Here is an 18,400-nt window from a genome sequence, read left to right on the forward strand (position 1 = left end):
AAAAAACACATTTCTCAAAGTAAAAAAAGAATTCGTAAAATAGCATATATTTGAGCTTTCAGAAGTTGAAATTAGTCATTAGTAACACTTGTGTATCATGGGAACTAGCAGAGAGATAAGAAACAGCTCTAACAGTCAGCTTTCAGAAATGGTAAGATAACTTGTATGAGTTTATTTTTATTTATTCTTTGTTAATAAAAAAAAGATTTGGTCAAGGAATATCCAAGGCCAGGGACATATTACAACTCTATGTGAATGTCTCTGCCCACAGCCTGTCTCAAGAGTCCTCTCCTCTTGTTTCTTCATGTTCCTTGCTCCCTTCCCAAGCAACACCACAACACTCCTTGTCTATAAGCCTTAGGTGGGGTTCTCTCTCTGGCCCCTTCTTTCAGCACAATCTACCTCCTCTGCCTGCATTTCCTTATCATCATCATCATCATCATCATCATCTCTTCCCTGTTTCTCCTCCAATACTAACTCTGAACCACCTATCTCCAACATCTTCTTCTGGGCTATTTTGTCACCATGAAATTGTGTCTTTCCTGGATTCTTAAAGTCAGGGGTGTGGAACTTCAGTCATGGGACCAAGTAATGGGACCAAATGGGCCCCAGTTTCCCTCCTGTATTGTCACGGACAGGCTGGATACAGAGGAGTGGTGGGAGGAACCAGAACCCTCAAGGGAAGAAGGCTCAGAGCCAGGGGATTGGTGGTGGGATGGCAATTAGAGGTCAGAGGGAGAAGAGGGAAGAGACTGGGAAGAGGTGGTGTGTGTTGGAAGCTGAAGAGGCAACAGGGTTTAGTGAGCAGGAAGAGGCTGTAACAGAGAGCAGTCCAGAATCAGAGGCAGAAGCAAAAGCTGAAATAAGGGGGGGGGGGGGAGGGAAGCCAAAAGGCAGAGATTTGTCAGGTTTGTGAAAAAGCACAGGTATCTCCCTTTCCTGCTGTGACAAGCTCCCCTCCCCCCTGGTCTCCCAGAACCCACAGTTGTATGAAGAGGGCAGAACTAAGAGACAAGGCAAAGAAGTCTCAGGTTGCTTGGGAAGGGCCTGGGGGAGGAGGGGACTTAGGGAGCTGTAGAAGGAGACCTGCAGCGCTTGCAATTGCTTCACTGGGGCAAGACCTCTGGGAAGAGTTGCTGTGCTCAGGCCTGAGCTGTTTTGTTTCTCTGATTTTTTAAAAGAGAAACTCACTGACACCTTGTGAGTTATTGAAAACTGAAAGTATGCTATGGAGTGCCACAGGTCACCATTTTCTCCCCATTGCTGTTTAACATCTACATGAAGCAACTGGAAGCAGCAATTAGGAGACTTGGGGCAAAGGCTCTACTTCTCCACAACATCTGAATTGTGGGAGGTCATACAGGCCCTAGATTGGTGCCTGCATGCAGTAGTGGGCTGACTGAGAGAAAACAAACTCATCTTGAATCTTCACAAGATGTAGGCTCTGTGGTTGAGTGGTTATTGTATCTGACTGTATCGGTCAATTGCCTGTTCCGGATGGGAATGCACTCCTGCAAAGGAGCAGGCACACAGTCTAGGGGTGCTCCTGGGTCCAGTTTTGTCAATGGAGGCCCAAGCAGCCTCAGTGATTAGAACCACTGGTATGATAGTTGCAACCATTTCTGGATCCGGATAGTTTGTCCACAGTCGTTCAGACACTGTGGGAAATTCAAGGTTGAATTACGACAATGCACTCTATGTGTGGCTTCTCTTGTGGTTGATTTGGAAACTGCAGTTAAGTTCAGAATGCTGCCGCATTGAGAGTTTGTCAGCTTTTGGTCAAAGTTCTGCAGTGGCTACTGATTGATTAGCAGGCCATGCTCAAGGTGCTGCCATCAGTACATGCAAGTCCTTAATGTCTTGAGACCAGTTCACAAGGGATAGTCTTACCCCATGCACCTATTTGATTACTTTGATCTGCAGAACCTGAACTTTGCAAGTGCTTTTCGTTTGTTCCACATTGAAAGATGTAATTCCTTTAGTGTGGCATTATCTCTGACCTGGAATTCTATGCCCATTGGTGTAAGGAGGTGCCCTCGCTGTATTGTTTGACTGCTGAAAACCTTTGTTTTAGCAAGCTTACCCAATCACGTGTCAGTTATATTTGTTTTGAATGTTTTATTGATTTTTATCTTTGCTTTTAATAATCATTTTATGCACATTTGTTTTTAATTGGTTGGTGGAAATTAGTCACGCTTTATATATAATGGAATTAGCACACTGCTAGGATATATTTTCCAGCAAATATTTTAAACATTTTCTAATTAAATAAATATTTTGGTGGCAAACAAGGTAATATACTTTCACTTCTCAAAATGATAACTAGGAAATAATAATATTATCAAGATGAAATGAAACACTATGTAGACACAACAAATGAAAGAGCAAAATACAGAAATATTCAGTGAAGCACTTTGGGGGTGAAAGCAGTGAACATGTGCAGTTCTGTTTAAACTGCGAAAAACAATCCTTATTTACTATTCCCAGGCAGTGGATATTTATGACTAATTTGGTCCCAGTTTTACTTCTAAAAGCCATTTGAAAGGTAGCAAATATTGTCTCAGAGCTTACAGCTTTGTTATTTTAAAAGGTGACAATTTAATCTTTACAATGGAAAATAAACCAATATTATAGTAAAATTGCTCCCTAACAAGTGGCTGTAAAAAAGCACTTTTGTGTCCCAGATACATTTTATCTGGTGGTAAGTAAGGCAACTGCCTGAGATAGAGTAGTAATTGTGAAAAAAAGAGATTGTGATATAAATCACCAAAGGTTAATGATCAGAATGTGAACACAGGGACTTGTTTACAGAAATAGCATGCAATTTAAAATTTACAAGAGATTTAATGCTGTCTCTTCTCAATCACTAAAACCAACAGCCCAGAAAACAGTGACATTAAGAAAAATATTATAGTTATAATCATTCCAAAATAAGTCAATTAGTGTAAGGGCATGCGCTTGTGATTACTTGACCCATTTGGTTTGCACTTAAGTGAAAAAAAATTCCCCCCATTACAAGAAGATTACTGAATTGTGACCTATTTTGCATTCAGCATCACCGTTTATACGGTCCCTGAGATGGTGGATGAAGATCCCCCCCCCTTTGGTTTCCAAGTAATTTTGACCTTTGACCTTTGTAAAAAAAAAAAGGAAAAAAAGAAGGCAGTTTATAATTGCATTGTTCAAATGAAGGTGAAGGAAAGAAATTCAATCTGCTATTATACAAAAGCCATGATGGCTGCCTTCACTGAAAACAGCAATGTAAGTCAATTTGTGAACTTTGGCACCAGGCGACCTTTAGAAATACAACAATATACAGAATTTACAAGCAAGAGTAGCACATGCAAATGGTTTGGCTCTGTCTCGCTTTTGGATTAGAGCTGCAGAAAGCATTATGGAGAATGCTTTCACAAAACAAATTAAGACTGTTACTTAAATGTCACAGCACACTATTGTATTTGGCTACAGATCATTACACCTGATACCAACACTTTAAAAAACTGTAATAACTTGGGAAATATTACATTGAGTGCCCACATGTATAAAGGGAAAATAAAAAAAAAATGAAGAAAATGGGTTCTTGAAGTAATTTAAACATCACTACTCCACGACTAGAGGGAAAGGTCAAAATTTAAGTAAACTGAAAGGAACATGAATGGCAAAATAAAACACACAAACAGAAAGATGAAAAGACCAAAGGAATGGCTCTGCATACACAACATGAAAGCACACGTGCTTTGGGCAAATTTTATTGCTATCCCAGGATTTGGGGGAAAGGGAGAGGCAATGAAGATACTGCTGGGAGAGGGAGTATTTCCTCTACATGATGGTGCTTTGATTTTGTTACCTTCAGTGTTGGTGCTGCTGCTGCTGTATATATTTCGCAGGCTACCAACACGATTTAGTTTCCACGCTTTGCGTTTGGCTGCATCCAGAGAGCAGAGAGGGGAGAGAGAAAAAAAGAGAAGAGTAAAAGGAAGAACAGAAAAAAATGAAAAAAATGGGAGGGGGAAAAAGGTTGAAGCAGCATATGTAGTAAAATACAAGCAAAAGCCTATGTGGGAAACAGCTGCACACATGTTGCCCAGAGTAAAGCTTTTAAACATCTTGCTTTTCAAGCAGAAAGAAGATTCTTATCAAAACTTCTTAAGAACTTTAAACCAGAATACTTTATCATCAAAATGTAAAAGCTAAATAAATAGAAAAGGTATTCTCCTCTAAGACAAATGGTATAACCACGGGATGGGATCCGTTCTGGAGCCCCGTTCGCATCCTGAAGCGAACGCAACTCGCGTCTGCGTGGGTTGTGTTTCGCCGCTTCCGCGTAAGACGTCATTTTGACCGTCTGCACATGCACGCGCGGCAAAACCCGGAAGTAACATGATCCTTTACTTCCTGGTCGCCGCAGAGCGCAACCCGAAAATACTTAACTTGAAGCACATTTATCCCAAGGTATGACTGTAATTCACAGTAGTCAGTGCCACACTAGAAACTCAACTTTTCCAAAATAACGAATTCGATTGCATAAATCCTGATATTTGGAACCATAAAACCTTTACTCCAGGTGACAGAGCAATACATTTAGATAAGCCAAACGGCCACAGATATGTTTTTATTTGCCTACATGTTATTAACTTAACGATTGTTTTAACTTACACTGATGTTGTCCGTATGCAAATTTTACTCTTTTTCAGACACAAAAAGTATAAATTCTTGTTTGAAGGGCAAGGTTTAAGTGATGCTGTTGATGACTAGTTACTCCTTTTGGTTTCCAAAGGACTTTTAGTATTATTTGGGTTAGTATCATTTATTACTTATTTAATTTCCTTCTTTGAGGGAGTTTAGGCTTCCTACATGTTTATTTAAAAGATTTGTATGCCATGCTTCAGTACTGCCACACTTACAGGGGCTAACAAACCAACACTACATGTTCTGACCACAAGCCCCATTATCTCTACAGCAATATTTTGAGGCAGGCGGGAATGGGAGATAGTGACTTTGCTCAGTCATAAGGCCAGAGCATGGTTCAACATTATGAGAATAAGCCTCAGTGAATGCTGGCCTTGTGGGCTCTTCATTTCCACTGTCATCTCCTGGTGCAGCCTTGAGGATGGGTTTGGAAGCTTTCACTTCTGTTTTAGATTAAGTGCACCTTATTACATCCTCAGAAGCAAACACAATGGATTATGCCTCAGCAGGGTGGGAGGCGGGGCAGAGGGACACATGAGATGTGCATCGATTTCCTTCACTACTGTCATCATTTTAGTTCTCAAAATGTGTGACATCATGTGCTTGTGTGACTGGAACTGGGTGGGAGGAGGAGGTAGGGGGAAGGCACGTGGGGGAAGGTCATGATCCAGAGTTGAGAGATGAAGTACATCAAGGTCCTTGTTTCCTCTACTATGCCCATTTGTAATCAGGATTTGAAGAAGCCAGAAAACTTGCACTCAGATCTGGTGCTGCTGTTGGTGACTTACAGGTCTGTCCAAAAATAAGCCAGTTATCAAAATTGTGGGTGACAGGGGCATGACAGAGACCAGGGTAGGTGAATTAGAAGGTTGACTCAAGTTTTGCTCTCCTGTACTCGGTACAGCACCAGTTCAGATCTGTGGAGCAGAGTTGGGGTAGTCATGTGAATTTGATCCCTCTCACCAGAAGGCCAATCTACTCTGTGACCTGTTTTGAGTATTTGTTCTTGGTGCTGGGCCATCGTGGCAGACTGGAGATGGTGTTTGTGTGCTCCCTGCTGGTTGTACAACACTGCCCTGGCTGAACTGTTGGACATGGTGTTGGAGAACCCCTCCAGTGTTCATTGAGTGACTTCAACATCCAGGCTGAGGTGGCCTCCAGTGTGATACTTTGGGACTTCATTATATCTATGGCAATTATGGGGTTATCCCAGTTGATCAGTGCTCCAAGTAATTTGGCTGAACATACCCTTGACCCGCTCTTTGTAACGGAGTTGGCTGGCTTGATTCCATTAAGTACCAATGAGTACTGAGCTCATTGTCAAGAACAGATCATACCCTGGTGAGGTTTTGTATAGCTGTGGCAGTACCACCCATGGGTGGAGGGATTGGGATGATCCACCCCTGAAAACTAACAGAATCTGGATGCCTTACCCTGGATGATTTTCTGTTGACATGGATGGTGCACCTGTCAAGATTTGGTTTTGCCAGGGCATGGTGAGATGTGTAGGGCCACTTGGTGGAACTATGGCTAGAGTGCAAGAGGAGGAAATCCCGATGTGAATCTGACTGAAGACATGTGATCATGCACTATTATGTCTATAATGTGGTAATGATGGCAGCAAGGAAAGATGTTTTTTTACATTGGAATGAAGGAGGACCATAGCTTAGTGCTGGTGCACAAGTGTTGAATGCAGAAGGCCCCAGGTAAAATTCCTGGAATTTCCAGTAAAAGAATCTGGGAGAGACTACTGCCAGTCAGAGTAGATGATAGTGTGCCAGTAAACATGTTTAAATTGCAATTTTTAAACCAATCACAAGAAAGGAAAAAGGAGAAAACCCCACCCATATATCCCCAAAATGTAGGGGAACAATAGAAGGAGAGGAGAGAGAGGAAAGTGAGTTGTGTTATTTCAAGCACATGAAATGGAAGAAGCAATGTACACTAAATATGCTCTTTATGCTCTTCTGGGAGGAGCACAGAGAGAATAAGTTCTATGGTGCATCTAACAGCGAAACCAAACGTATTGGTCTCTACGGCCACAGCAGGTCCTGGAAGTATACAATGGTTTGCCTTGGACGGCACATTCTTCCACTGTCTCCAGAGACAAGATGGATGCTAACAACAACACATGCTCATGTTAACTTAAACAGTACAAATATCCATCCTATGTGAAAGGTGCTATTTTCTGTCTTAAGCGTCGGAGTACAAGAAGTTTATTAAAATATGCACATCTTTAAAGCACAGTGAGGATTCCAATACTAAACTGTTTCCAAAACATCACCTCAGAATACTTTATAATTGGGGGCCCAACACCATACAGTGGTGCCTCGCAAGACGAAAAGAATCCGTTCCGGGAGTCTTTTCGTCTTGCGGTTTTTTCGTCTTGCGAAGCAAGCCCATTGACGGAGTAGCGCTATTAGCGCTATTGGCTAAAAAAGGGCTAAAAACGGCTTTTTTAGGGGGGGGGATTAGCGGTTTTGCTGCTAAAATGCTTTTAGCAGCTTAGCGATTCAGAATAAGGGGTTTTGGAGCAAAAAAAAAAAAAAAAAATCGATTTTTTTGGTCATTTTTCGTCTTGCGAAGCAAGCCCATAGGGAAATTTGTCTTGCGAAGCGCCTCTGCAGACGGAAAAACCTTTCGTCTTGCGGGTTTTCCGTCTTGCGAGGCATTCGTCTTGCGGGGCAGCACTGTATTAATAATGCTTGCCCCACACTGCTAGCAATTCAAAGAGGGGTATAACACTTTTGATGGAGCCTCTTTGGCAGGGGCTAGACAGACCAAGACTGATTTAGAATAAGACAGCTTTATATATTTGCATGCTGCACCTCTAAGGGACAAGCCACAAATTATGCAGGGGATCTGTAATCACACGTCAACTATGGCAATCCCAAATTGGGTCCAGGATTGGTGGGCAGTGTTGGCCATTGGGACTGGTGGGGCAGAACACTGGTGGAGCCGGAGCCCAAGCGAGGTGGAACTGACTCATTCACCATTATGGATCAGCCTCTACTGGGAAGGGCAAAACACTGATCAAAATCAGTTTTCACTGAGGGAAGAAACCAGGACTTATATTGTGCTCTCTGCCAAAGTATGGCTAAAGCAGCAGACTTGAGGTGGGAGAGTTCAACTGTGGACACAGCAAGAAGAGGAAAGGGTTTAACACCATCACTATCCCACCCCCACCCCCCACAGCAAGGCTGTCGCTCTGATCTAGTTCAGGATTCCTACAGCTCTTTTTAAAAATAACATGGATCAAGATCCTGCAACATGTAAATTTGTACAATATCTTATCTGTCAACCGAAGTACAGCATTATTCATTCAGATTCATAACAGCAAAGTACTGTCTCGTGTCTGAATAAACAGTCCAGTCGGTCTTCCTGTGTCCTGAGGTGGTCTAAAAGTGCAATGTTCATTCTGATAGACCAGGGGTAGGCAACCTAAGGCCCGTGGGCAGGATGCGGCCCAATCGCCTTCTCAATCTGGCGCATGGATGGTCCAGGAATGTACTTTTACTTAAAATGCATCTCTGGGTTATTTATGGGGCATAGAATTTGTTTTGTTTTGCAAAACATGGTCTGAGGGACGGTGGACTGGCCCATGGCTTAAAAAAGGTTGCTGACCCCGTGATAGACTTTTTGAGTACACTTTCCAAAGCCCTGGCAATGAGTTTTGAAACACGGAATCTAGGTCCGGCCATGGAGGAAGAAATCTGGTGATAAAACAACCTAAAATATGTTGCAGTACAATTGAATTTTGTAACTTTAATATGCAAGTATGCATAAATATAAATTAAACTCAAGTTCCACCTGCCTACTGAGATTTTACCACGTATTTCAAGCTTACCTCTGTAGAATGAGGACAGAAATACTGTCAAATACTGTCACCCTTTTCTAAACAAAAACTGGGATTATCAGAATACAGTGGTACCTCAGTTTAAGAACAGCCCTGTTTACGAACTATTCGATTTACGAACTCTGCAAAACCGGAAGTAGTGTCCCGGTTTGTGAACTTTACCTCGGTCTAAGAATGGAAGCTGAACAGTGGAAGGGCACCAGTGGCGAGAGGCCTCATTAGGGAAAGCACGCCTTGGTTTAAGAACGGTTTTGATTTAAGAACGGACTTCCGGAATGGACTAAGTTAGTAAACCAAGGTACCACTGTACTGGAATCTGTACTGAGCAATGCATATTCTGTACTATTTAACACACACACAGGCCCAACTAGATGCAACATCTATGTACATATGCTAATACTGATTTAAATGATAGCTGTGAAAATCCGTTTGTATACTGCTGTTAATATAACCAGCACAAAATGCAACACTGCAGCTGGCTCATTCAAAAGTTATAATAGGAAAATTAGGAAAATTCTAACCCTTATCTGAATACCTTGCATAAAATTCTCCTGAGACAAATGCTGAAGTTTGCTGGACAACCCCTTTCCCTGTAGGTGTTTATCAAAATGAGGACCTGCAATCTGCCCACAATCAATAAAATAGTAATTAACTAGAAAACGAACATCTATACTGTATATCCCATGATATTAAATGTCCTGTGACTGCTTTCCTACCAATAATATGCCATGCTATATTTAATGACAGCAAGGGGGGAAAGTTAAACTGCATACCTGAATTCTGTAGCTGCTTTCCTTGTTTGTTTTTTAAAGAAAGAACTTATGCTGAGAAGGCTTAATAGCAGTTAATCTTGTCTACATATAAAAATTAAGACAGAGATTTTTAAAGTATTACAGCTTTTCTCTTAGAAAAGATTTGGGAAACCTCAGTAGGAATTATGCAGTGTGGGGTCTAAATTCACCTGTTGAAAACTTTTATTCCTGAAAATTTACATATAAATAGGTAACGTCTAGGCACAGCACCCTGCTGCCAAGGAGAAAATCTGCAGTACATAAAACCCCTTTCCCAACTGGCTCCATCTTCTATAGTTTTTCATGTTTCAATCACATATTAAAGGATTGGTATCAATATAAAAGAACTAAATCTTCAGCTTTATTCTCTGTTAGCCTGTTGATGAAATAATCAACTTTGATGTGTCAAGTGTCATTCCTTTTTCTTTTAAAAAATGAATATTTAGCAGACAAAATATGTTTCTGAAATTTGCAACATCAATTACCCTGGCAGTTATCTGCAGTGCTATGCGCTCTTGGCTAGCACCACATGTTCCCACCAGAAAAAGTCAAAGGCAACCTTCAAAAGGTTGAGTTATGGGAGCAACTCAAATGGTCTTTGCTCAGAAAGTCACATGACAATTAGGAGACTGTCTTTATTTTGACATGTTATTTCCAAGTAGCAGTAATCATGAACTCATTAATAATCGCTCATGTTAATGCTATTAGGCATTTGTATGTCTGCATCTGAAACATCAAACCAAAATAAATTTTATGTTTAATAACTGCATAGAATCTAGTTACTGTTTTATAACTAGTTCAATATAGGCTTCCATATGTATGAAAAAATACACTATTACATGCTACAAGTTCAGTTTCCATTTATTTCTAAATTAATTCAATTCTGAACATTGTAGTCCTAATTTTTCAATTAAAAAAAGCTTTCCTAATTTAGACATGTAAAATACATGAATGGTGCTAAAGCATATCCACACTGAACTGCGATAGGAACAATTTAGCAACGTTTTGTCAAAAGAGACTTGTCCAGTAAAGTAAGATTAGCATGTAAGACTCTTGCAGCTAGCTACCTCACTGGTTAGTTGAGACTGATGCGTCTCTTTGCAACATAGTCCTCTTCCCTCCCAGCTCCATGGCCACCAGCTGTTCCCTTTCTGTCCCTGGAGCCACACGGCAAGTTCCCATGCCCAGGCTCTTTGGCTGCTCACGACACTAGGGCCTTCTCCCTTGCAGTATATTTTCAAAGCACATGGCTTTGTCATGCCTGATGCGAAGCCTTGTTCCAATCCTCCATTTGTAGAGCACAGCAAGGAGGAGGACGGGAACAAAACTAAAATGAATCATTTTATGGTTCCCTCATTTCCCCCCAACACAGGATTCTATGGTCTGGTTCTCACAAAAACCAGATAAAATGGTGAACTTCCATTACACCAATTTAGACTGCAGGCTCTTTCAAACAAAAAAGTCCCTGCGCCTTATAAAATAGCATGCCAGGGAGAAGGAAAGCTAGAGGCCTTCCTCTACTATCTGGTTTCCTACATGCAGGCATGACAGGCCCAAGAGGCGAACCACAAAATGGCAACCTCCCCTCTGCCAGGGTGAGTGAAGATCTACATAGGGAAAAGCAGGGTTGGGGTGGAAACAAATCTACCTTACCCAACAGTTGAAGGGGGAATCAAAGGCTGTGGCCGGTGGTGGACAGGGCCCACTCTGAATCATGCTGGATGGGTGGAGATCGCAGAAGGCAGCCCCTGCCTTTTTGTCCCTAGGGGTGTGGAGGTGGCATTGCACAGCAGCCTCTCAGCAAAGAGGAGGCACTGCTGATGGTCTCCCCCACACTCCTAGGGGTGGGAGGAGTCCAGCAGCTCCTCCTATTCACCAAGAGACCACTGTAGAGGCAGCACTGGCAGGCCTGCCAAGGAGGTAGCAGATCTGGCCTCCAATGAGTGTACCACAGCAGTTGCTGCTACTGTGACAGCAGCAATGGGTGAGGCATTCTTTGGAGATCAAATCTGCTGCCCTTGGGGATCCTGCCACCCAAGGTGGTTGCCTCACCTTGCCTCATGGGTGGGCCGGCCCTATGTGCAGGGGTTGGCTGGGGCTTTAAATGAATTATTCAGTTATGCAAAGCAGCAGTACCACCTTCAAGGAAGACAGTCCTGCTACTGCATCTGCTTACAAGACCTATACCTATATCTTACACTTAACTCCACGTTTCTGTTCCTTAGACCACTAAGTCACTCTTATTCTCAGTCTTCTCTCCTCAGCTGTCTTCCCACTCAGCTTCTTAGGTCTCAACCTGAGGACAAAGCTCCTTTCTCTTTCCTGCCAGTAGTACAAAGGATTACATGGGCTGTTGGGTTCTGATTGAAGACTAAAGTTGCAAAACTGCTCCTTTCTTCCTGCACAAGATTTGTAATCGTAACTGCCAAAACACTATCATTATTTCTTAAAAGCTTAATATTGTCAGCCTCACTCTTAACTATTTTAAGTGAATGGGCTCTTTAAAAATGCTACTAACTGTTCACTACAAGAAAATATGCCTGTTCAATATTCTGAACTGGGTTGCCAGTATAGCCGAAACAATTAAAAAGTTAGTTGCACAAGAAAAATTCTTATGTATATTCACTGCTAGTTATATGGAAAATAACTGTGATTTACTTGATGTAAAGAAGGGTAATTTATATTGCATGTTCTTGTAGTTAAAACATTTCATATTGATTGGACAATTCATTTCCTTTACTGTTTGTACCTTTTTATCTGAAGAACAGGACACTCTTCTAATAATCAGTAGTACTAGCAAGAGTGATATGTGGTCCAGAGCAGACTTGCTTACATCACACGTCCTGCTGGATAAGGGGCTGATTGTAGTAAACCAGAGCTGTCAATCAAGCAGCTGCCTATGTCAGCTTTTATAATGTGTTTGTGAGAGGAGGATCTTTGGATTGGTACCTGGAGGTATGATCTTATGAGCCCCAATATATGGACACTAAAGAATGACTTCTGTTTACATTTTCTAAGACTATACCACATGGGATTATTTAAATATAGGATGTGGTATATGTATTTTGGAAAATGAAGCAAGAGCTCTACTGCACTCGTACGGCTCCTGACTGAGGCCAAGGCGAGGACAGGTACTCTGCTCCCCACGGTTCAGTTATTCCTCCTTCCTGAACATGACAGTTTTCAATACTAAATAGGCACAAGGCTTATAGATGGTTTCCATATGTTTCATAACAGGTCCACAACATTGTACAAAACTGTTACAAAATGGATCAAATAAATTGCTTACCTTTTTTTTCATTTAAACCAGGAAACCCTTTACTGAGTTCAGGCCAGCAGAAAATCACAAGTGCCCAACATTTATATAGACAAAATAAATAAATAAAAATTGTCCAGTAGCACCTTAGAGACCTACTAAGTTTGTTCTTGGTATAAGCTTTCGTGTGCATGCACACTTCTTCAGATACACTGAAACAGAAGTCACCAGACCCTTATATATAGTGGGAGGGTGGGGTGGGGTTTTCTCAGAAGGGAAAAACCCCACTCCACCCTCCTACCCTTCTGAGAAAAACTGCACCCCACTATATATAAGGGTCTGGTGACTTCTGTTTCAGTGTATCTGAAGAAGTGTGCATGTACCCAGAACAAACTTAGTTGGTCTCTAAGGTAGTACCGGACAATTTTTTAATTTATTTCGTCTGCGTCAGACTAACACGGCTACCTACCTGAATTTATGTAGACAGTGAGACACTAAATTATGAAGAGCTGAGAGCCTTTTTGGGAAGAAGCTGCTCTATGTAAGAATTAGAAGTTGGTAGGATTTTGCTTGACTATAAAGTATGGTTTTATTTATCTGCTCTATTCTGCAGCATTTAGTGTACTAAATACAATTTTGGGCACTACACTTTTGAGAATGATATTGAAAAAAAGTGAAGCGTGTCCAAAGGAGTGCAACTAGAATGGTGAAGGGACTGGAAACCAAATCCTGCGAAGAACAGCTAAAAGAGCTGGCATGTTTAGCCTGGAGAAGACAATGAAAGGGGAATACAACAGCAGCCTTCACATATCTGAAGATGGAACAGATATGTCCTCTGTTGTTCCAGAAGTCAAAGAGCCAAGCCAACAGTCCAGATTGTCTGAAGGCTGCATTTGCATTTTACAATCAAGGAATATCTCCACAACTTCCTGTTTCAACTTCACCTTTCAGATCAGGATGAAATTCTGTATCTTTGTTAGTAAAAGAAGACTGCAAGATACGATGTCCAGAGGCAGCATATACGGTATTAGACCAGGAGTTGGTTGGGGGAGATCCTGCCATATGGAATCTCCAAACAGACAAAAAATTAATCTGGATTTTTAGTGCTCATTTTTAGATGGGGCAAGTATGATTTGCAGTCTATATTTTAAACCAGAGGTTCTGCCTTAATGGTTTTAAAGGGCAAAGAACATGCAATGCAAAAGAACTAGGTTTGCTTCCACGCTAGGCTTCTTTACCAATATTGAAGCTTTGCTTTCCACCGTTAATGAGAAGTAGAGTTATAAGAGGTTTCACACAAGCACTTAATATAGTGCTATATTTTCAAGCCATGCCATCTCCATGGCCAAGATCCTCCTATAATGTTTACACATTTAGCAAAGATTCCAAGCAATGTTAATTAAAAGTTTTTGGGGAAACCCTAAGGATTTGGGGGGGGGGGACGGACCTTGAAAACAGCCCAAGGGAGATAGAGCATGATCTGTAGCCATGAAATGCTTGACTAACTTGGATACCTCACTTGAAAACAAGGCAAGAGAGAAAATGGAATGAAGTATCCTGAACCGTTGTTTCAGATCTGACTTGCTCATCATTCCCCAAGTCATGAGCAAACAGAGAACATGAAATGAGCAGTGCTTTGTTAAAGATTCAGGCACCTTTAAAAGCTCCAGTAGTGCTTTGTCTACACACAGTAGGTAGGGCTGATGCTGCAATTCTGTTATTACCAAAAATCATATATCAGATCTAAAAAAACAGAGGAAGGTAACATAGAAAACACTACAATGCAATAAGCTGCAACATTATTATCAGGATACTCCAGAACTACAGTTAATAAACAATGGCAGTTCCAGAGCAATGGACTAGTATGGAAGGAACCAAACACTTGCCAAAGATTATATATCAAGGTATTGATTCCCAACAGTCCACCACTTACAAAGGAGACACTCAAAGCAGCTTATAGAAAACACAATAGAAAACAAACTGTAACATTAAGAAATAAAGTCAAGTTCATTAAAAAAACAAAGGTAGTAATGGAAAGCAAATTGGGAAGTTTTTTTAAAAAAATATCATTTGAACAAATCTAAGATCAGTTTACATGAAGCATTGAAAGAAATGTTCTAATTACACCTGAAAGGAATTTACTGCTTCAAAGATACCTCAGAATTTGTGTTCAAACTTTTCATGACATGACTATTCATGTGATTTTTCCATTTAAAATTTAGGATTTTCAGGAATATCAACAATTTTATTATTTTAGCACTCTTCATTAGTACATATGATTCAGAAACCACAATGTCTGGCATATTCTTCTGTATTTAATATTTAATCTATATTTAAAATAACTATTCCTTGCAGTTTGCTAGCAAAACAAAAATATTCTACAATCCCTTATCATTAACAAAACTTGTTAGTGTCATCACTGATCTCAATTTGACGGCGTCCTTTGGTGATTAGATAAATAGTTCTCAGATAGCTGATTAAAAAATGATGTAGCCGTTAGGTTGTGTGTCTAAGCCTTGTCAGCCATGTTGGGTGTTAAAGTGTGCATGAATTACATCCCTGGAGTGTGCTGAACAGAGCTGATTAAAAGAGGAACGCCACAGCCCTCAGCATCAATTATGAGAAATAATAGGATCTTTCACCTAGACTGGATAAAAGGGGCTGTGATCAAGCCAGAATGCCACTCATATCTGGGAAATATCACCACAAAATAAATAACCCAGTTCATTCATACTATTTTCCTTTCTGAAGAAGGTTTCAATGCAGTAAGAAAATCTAAGGTCACACATACACAAGACCACATTTCAATGTTATTGTATTAGGTACATTTCTATAAATAAAGCAAGTTTCACATAAATACGAGGCTGTTCAGAGAGGAATAATTTAAGATCACAGCACTAACAAGGGCAATCATTATTAAAATAATAACCGTGTCCTTTTGTCTTAAGAGTATTCTTACTATGCTTCTATAAATTAGAGAATAATTTCTCAGGAGTTATAGCTATGTAGAGATTCTTTTGTACAATTCAGCAATACATTGTACAAAACAGGTACATCTTCTTATATATAGTATAAGGGCAACAGCAGCGAACCAGTTCACATGTAATGGTAAGCCAAACTATGACTTAGCATGAACACATGAACTCCTGCTGCTACTGCAAACTTTGCGCTTAGCATGTTGGATGGACTAGGGGTAAAACTAGGCTTAAAAAAGACCCCGTTTGGCAGCCTCCCCCCCCCCCCATGTATTTGCTCACATGCACACACAGGCTGCAAGATTCAATGATTCCCCTCTGGAGGCTTCATCCAGGGCAACCCCCCCCCCCCCAGTAGGTACGGCACTGGTCTGGACCCATATTTGTGGTTTGTCTCATTCCAGACAAACCACAAAATGTAAAGTAAGGCTTCCTCTTGATTTGCAGCTCATGGATTGTCTGAAGTGAGACAGACCATGAGCCCAGGTTCAGACTACATGCTAGAACAAACCATGAGTTGGCTACAGGAACTCAGCAGCAGCAGAACAAAGCAGCTGCACTCTCCTCTCTAAGCATGTTCATGCTACAACATGGTTTGGTTTCGCATTATGTGCAAACTGGGACATTGTGTGGGAATGAGTTGTTTAGAAACAGACATATTCAGTGAATCAAATACTGACTACAACAAGCTCCAGGAACTCAATCCCCCCACCCCCAGTAACACACAACAGCTATGGGAATGTCAGAAGTGATTAAATAAATTCAAGAGTTATCCAGGCAGCAATATAGCATGTTTTCTGACTGCTTTTTAAATGTAAAGCTTTTAAACATGCATACCCACTTAAAATACATTACTAAACTCCAAATGCAACTTCATTCTTACATATCCGTGTTTTAAAGAGATGGTATTTTGGCATCTTAGTAAAGAAAACCAAGGGAAAAGGTGGGCAGAGGGGAGCAGAGTGAGTTGGCTTGCCCAAGTCATGGCTGGAGCCCTCCTGACTTACCATATTTACTCAAATGTAATGTGCACTTTTTTGGCCAAATTATGTTGCAAAAATTAGGGTGCACATTAGACTTGATGGCACCAGCAAATACGATTTTGGTTTCAAGGTTTTGAAAATTGAGGTGTGCGCATTAGATTCACGTAAATATATTATTTATTTTTGTGGTGGTGATGGAAGACATTTTGTTGTAAGGACAAATTTTATTTAGATAAAACTCTTCACTTAAATTTGAGTATCATATTGCTGTTTCAATAATTTGGTGCCCAGGTTCCCCATATATGTATACTTAAAATGGGGGGGGGGGGGTAAAAATAATACAGCCTAATTAGGTAAGAAGTTTTTAAGGCATTCTACTTATTCCCACCCCACCCCCATAAATCTCAACTTAATTCAATGTATTAACATTACATATTTCTAGGTTAGTATTAAAACGTCAAAGTGGACATATTAAAACAAGAGAAATATAAAAAGGTGTTTGTTCTGTAATTTGGATTTCTATTTTTTTCCATAAAACTAAATGCTATACTACTAGACTGACAAACCCATCCAATGCAGTTGGATTGTTCATTTCAGGGCTTTCTCTACAGTGGAGCACTGCAGATCCTTTATAAATACAGAAAACTCTTTAGCCATCTAAAATGTCTCTTTATGGTAGCTTTAAATTATACTATCAAATTTCAAAGGCAATGATCAGCTAAGGAAACTAATTAAAGGTATAATTATTTAATGATGAGTAGACATGCCATCTAAAAAGGCCCATAATTACTTGACTGTGATCACTGGACCACCAGTTTCAAAAACTGGAAAATAAGAGCATATTGCATTTGCTCTGTTGCATTTATCCTGTAAGTTTCTAAGGTTAGCTTTTCTAAGTGGACACCCTTGACAAGTTACCTCATCTGTTATGAGCTTACATCATAGGAGAGGAAGTGTAGGATGGGCTCAGATCTGCTGCTATTAGGACAGATCAAAATCCTAAAATGGATTCAGGCTTCTGAAAAACCTAAGCATTTCCAAGCTTGCCTTATTCGGAACAGTTGCTGGTCAAACAGTTGTCCTTCTGCTTAAAGGCATACACAGATACCATCAGCCTTTTGGACCCGTCAACTTATTTTTATATTAACTTAGGAACTGAGAATGCATTTGTGGTGTTGATCTTGTTGAGATTGAAATCTCTCCCTAGGCACTGACAGGGTAAAAATACTCTATTGCATGTGTTAGAACTCCACAAAGCCTAGATATAGTTTACCATTTGAGGCTGGTGACACCATTGCAAGTCCTCCTTAGAAGAAGAAGAAGAAGAAGAGTTTGGATTTGATATCCCGCCTTTCACTCCCTTTAAGGAGTCTCAAAGCGGCTAACATTCTCCTTTCCCTTCCTCCCCCACAACAAACACTCTGTGAGGTGAGTGGGGCTGAGAGACTTCAGAGAAGTGTGACTGGCCCAAGGTCAGCTGCATGTGGAGGAGCGGAGATGCGAACCCGGTTCCCCAGATTACGAGACTACCGCTCTTAACCACTACACCACCCTGGCTCTTAGATTTGTGGAACTGTTCATTCTAGGTAGTAGTCATGGGACAGAGCGAGTTGATATTGCTCACCTGGCTTCTCAACACAGAACTCACTGCCAGTAACCATTACTTTCTCCGTGGGGTTCTGCAGGGCTCCCTTCCCTTCACCTCCTACCATCACTTAACATAGGGCAGGCATAGGCAAACTAGGCCCTCCAGATGTTTTGGGGCTACAACTCCCATCACCCCTAGCTAACAGGACCAGTGATCAGGGATGATGGGAGTTGTAGTCCCAAAACATCTGGAGGGCCGTTTG

At 40.9% G+C, this 18,400-nt stretch overlaps 1 protein-coding gene across 7 annotated transcripts in view; it reads right to left on the bottom strand.

Annotated features, from left to right (window-relative positions):
- The window catches only part of AGAP1 (ArfGAP with GTPase domain, ankyrin repeat and PH domain 1), a 319,294-nt gene that overhangs the window by 55,384 nt on the left and 245,510 nt on the right, over positions 1-18,400 (bottom strand). For 4 of the 7 annotated variants that reach the window (XR_014502417.1, XM_083400967.1, XM_083400965.1 and 1 more), the window contains one exon: positions 3,848-3,925. The exons of the other annotated variants lie outside the window; for them this stretch is intronic. Coding sequence is in view for 3 of the 4 variants with exons in the window: in XM_083400967.1 (XP_083257093.1) it covers positions 3,848-3,925 (78 nt within the window). In the remaining variant the exon portion in view is untranslated. The remainder of the gene's footprint in view (positions 1-3,847; positions 3,926-18,400) is intronic. 7 annotated transcript variants of the gene reach the window in all.

This window comes from Podarcis tiliguerta (genome assembly GCF_965153285.1).
Source record: "Podarcis tiliguerta genome assembly, chromosome: 1".
NCBI lineage: Eukaryota > Metazoa > Chordata > Lepidosauria > Squamata > Lacertidae > Podarcis > Podarcis tiliguerta.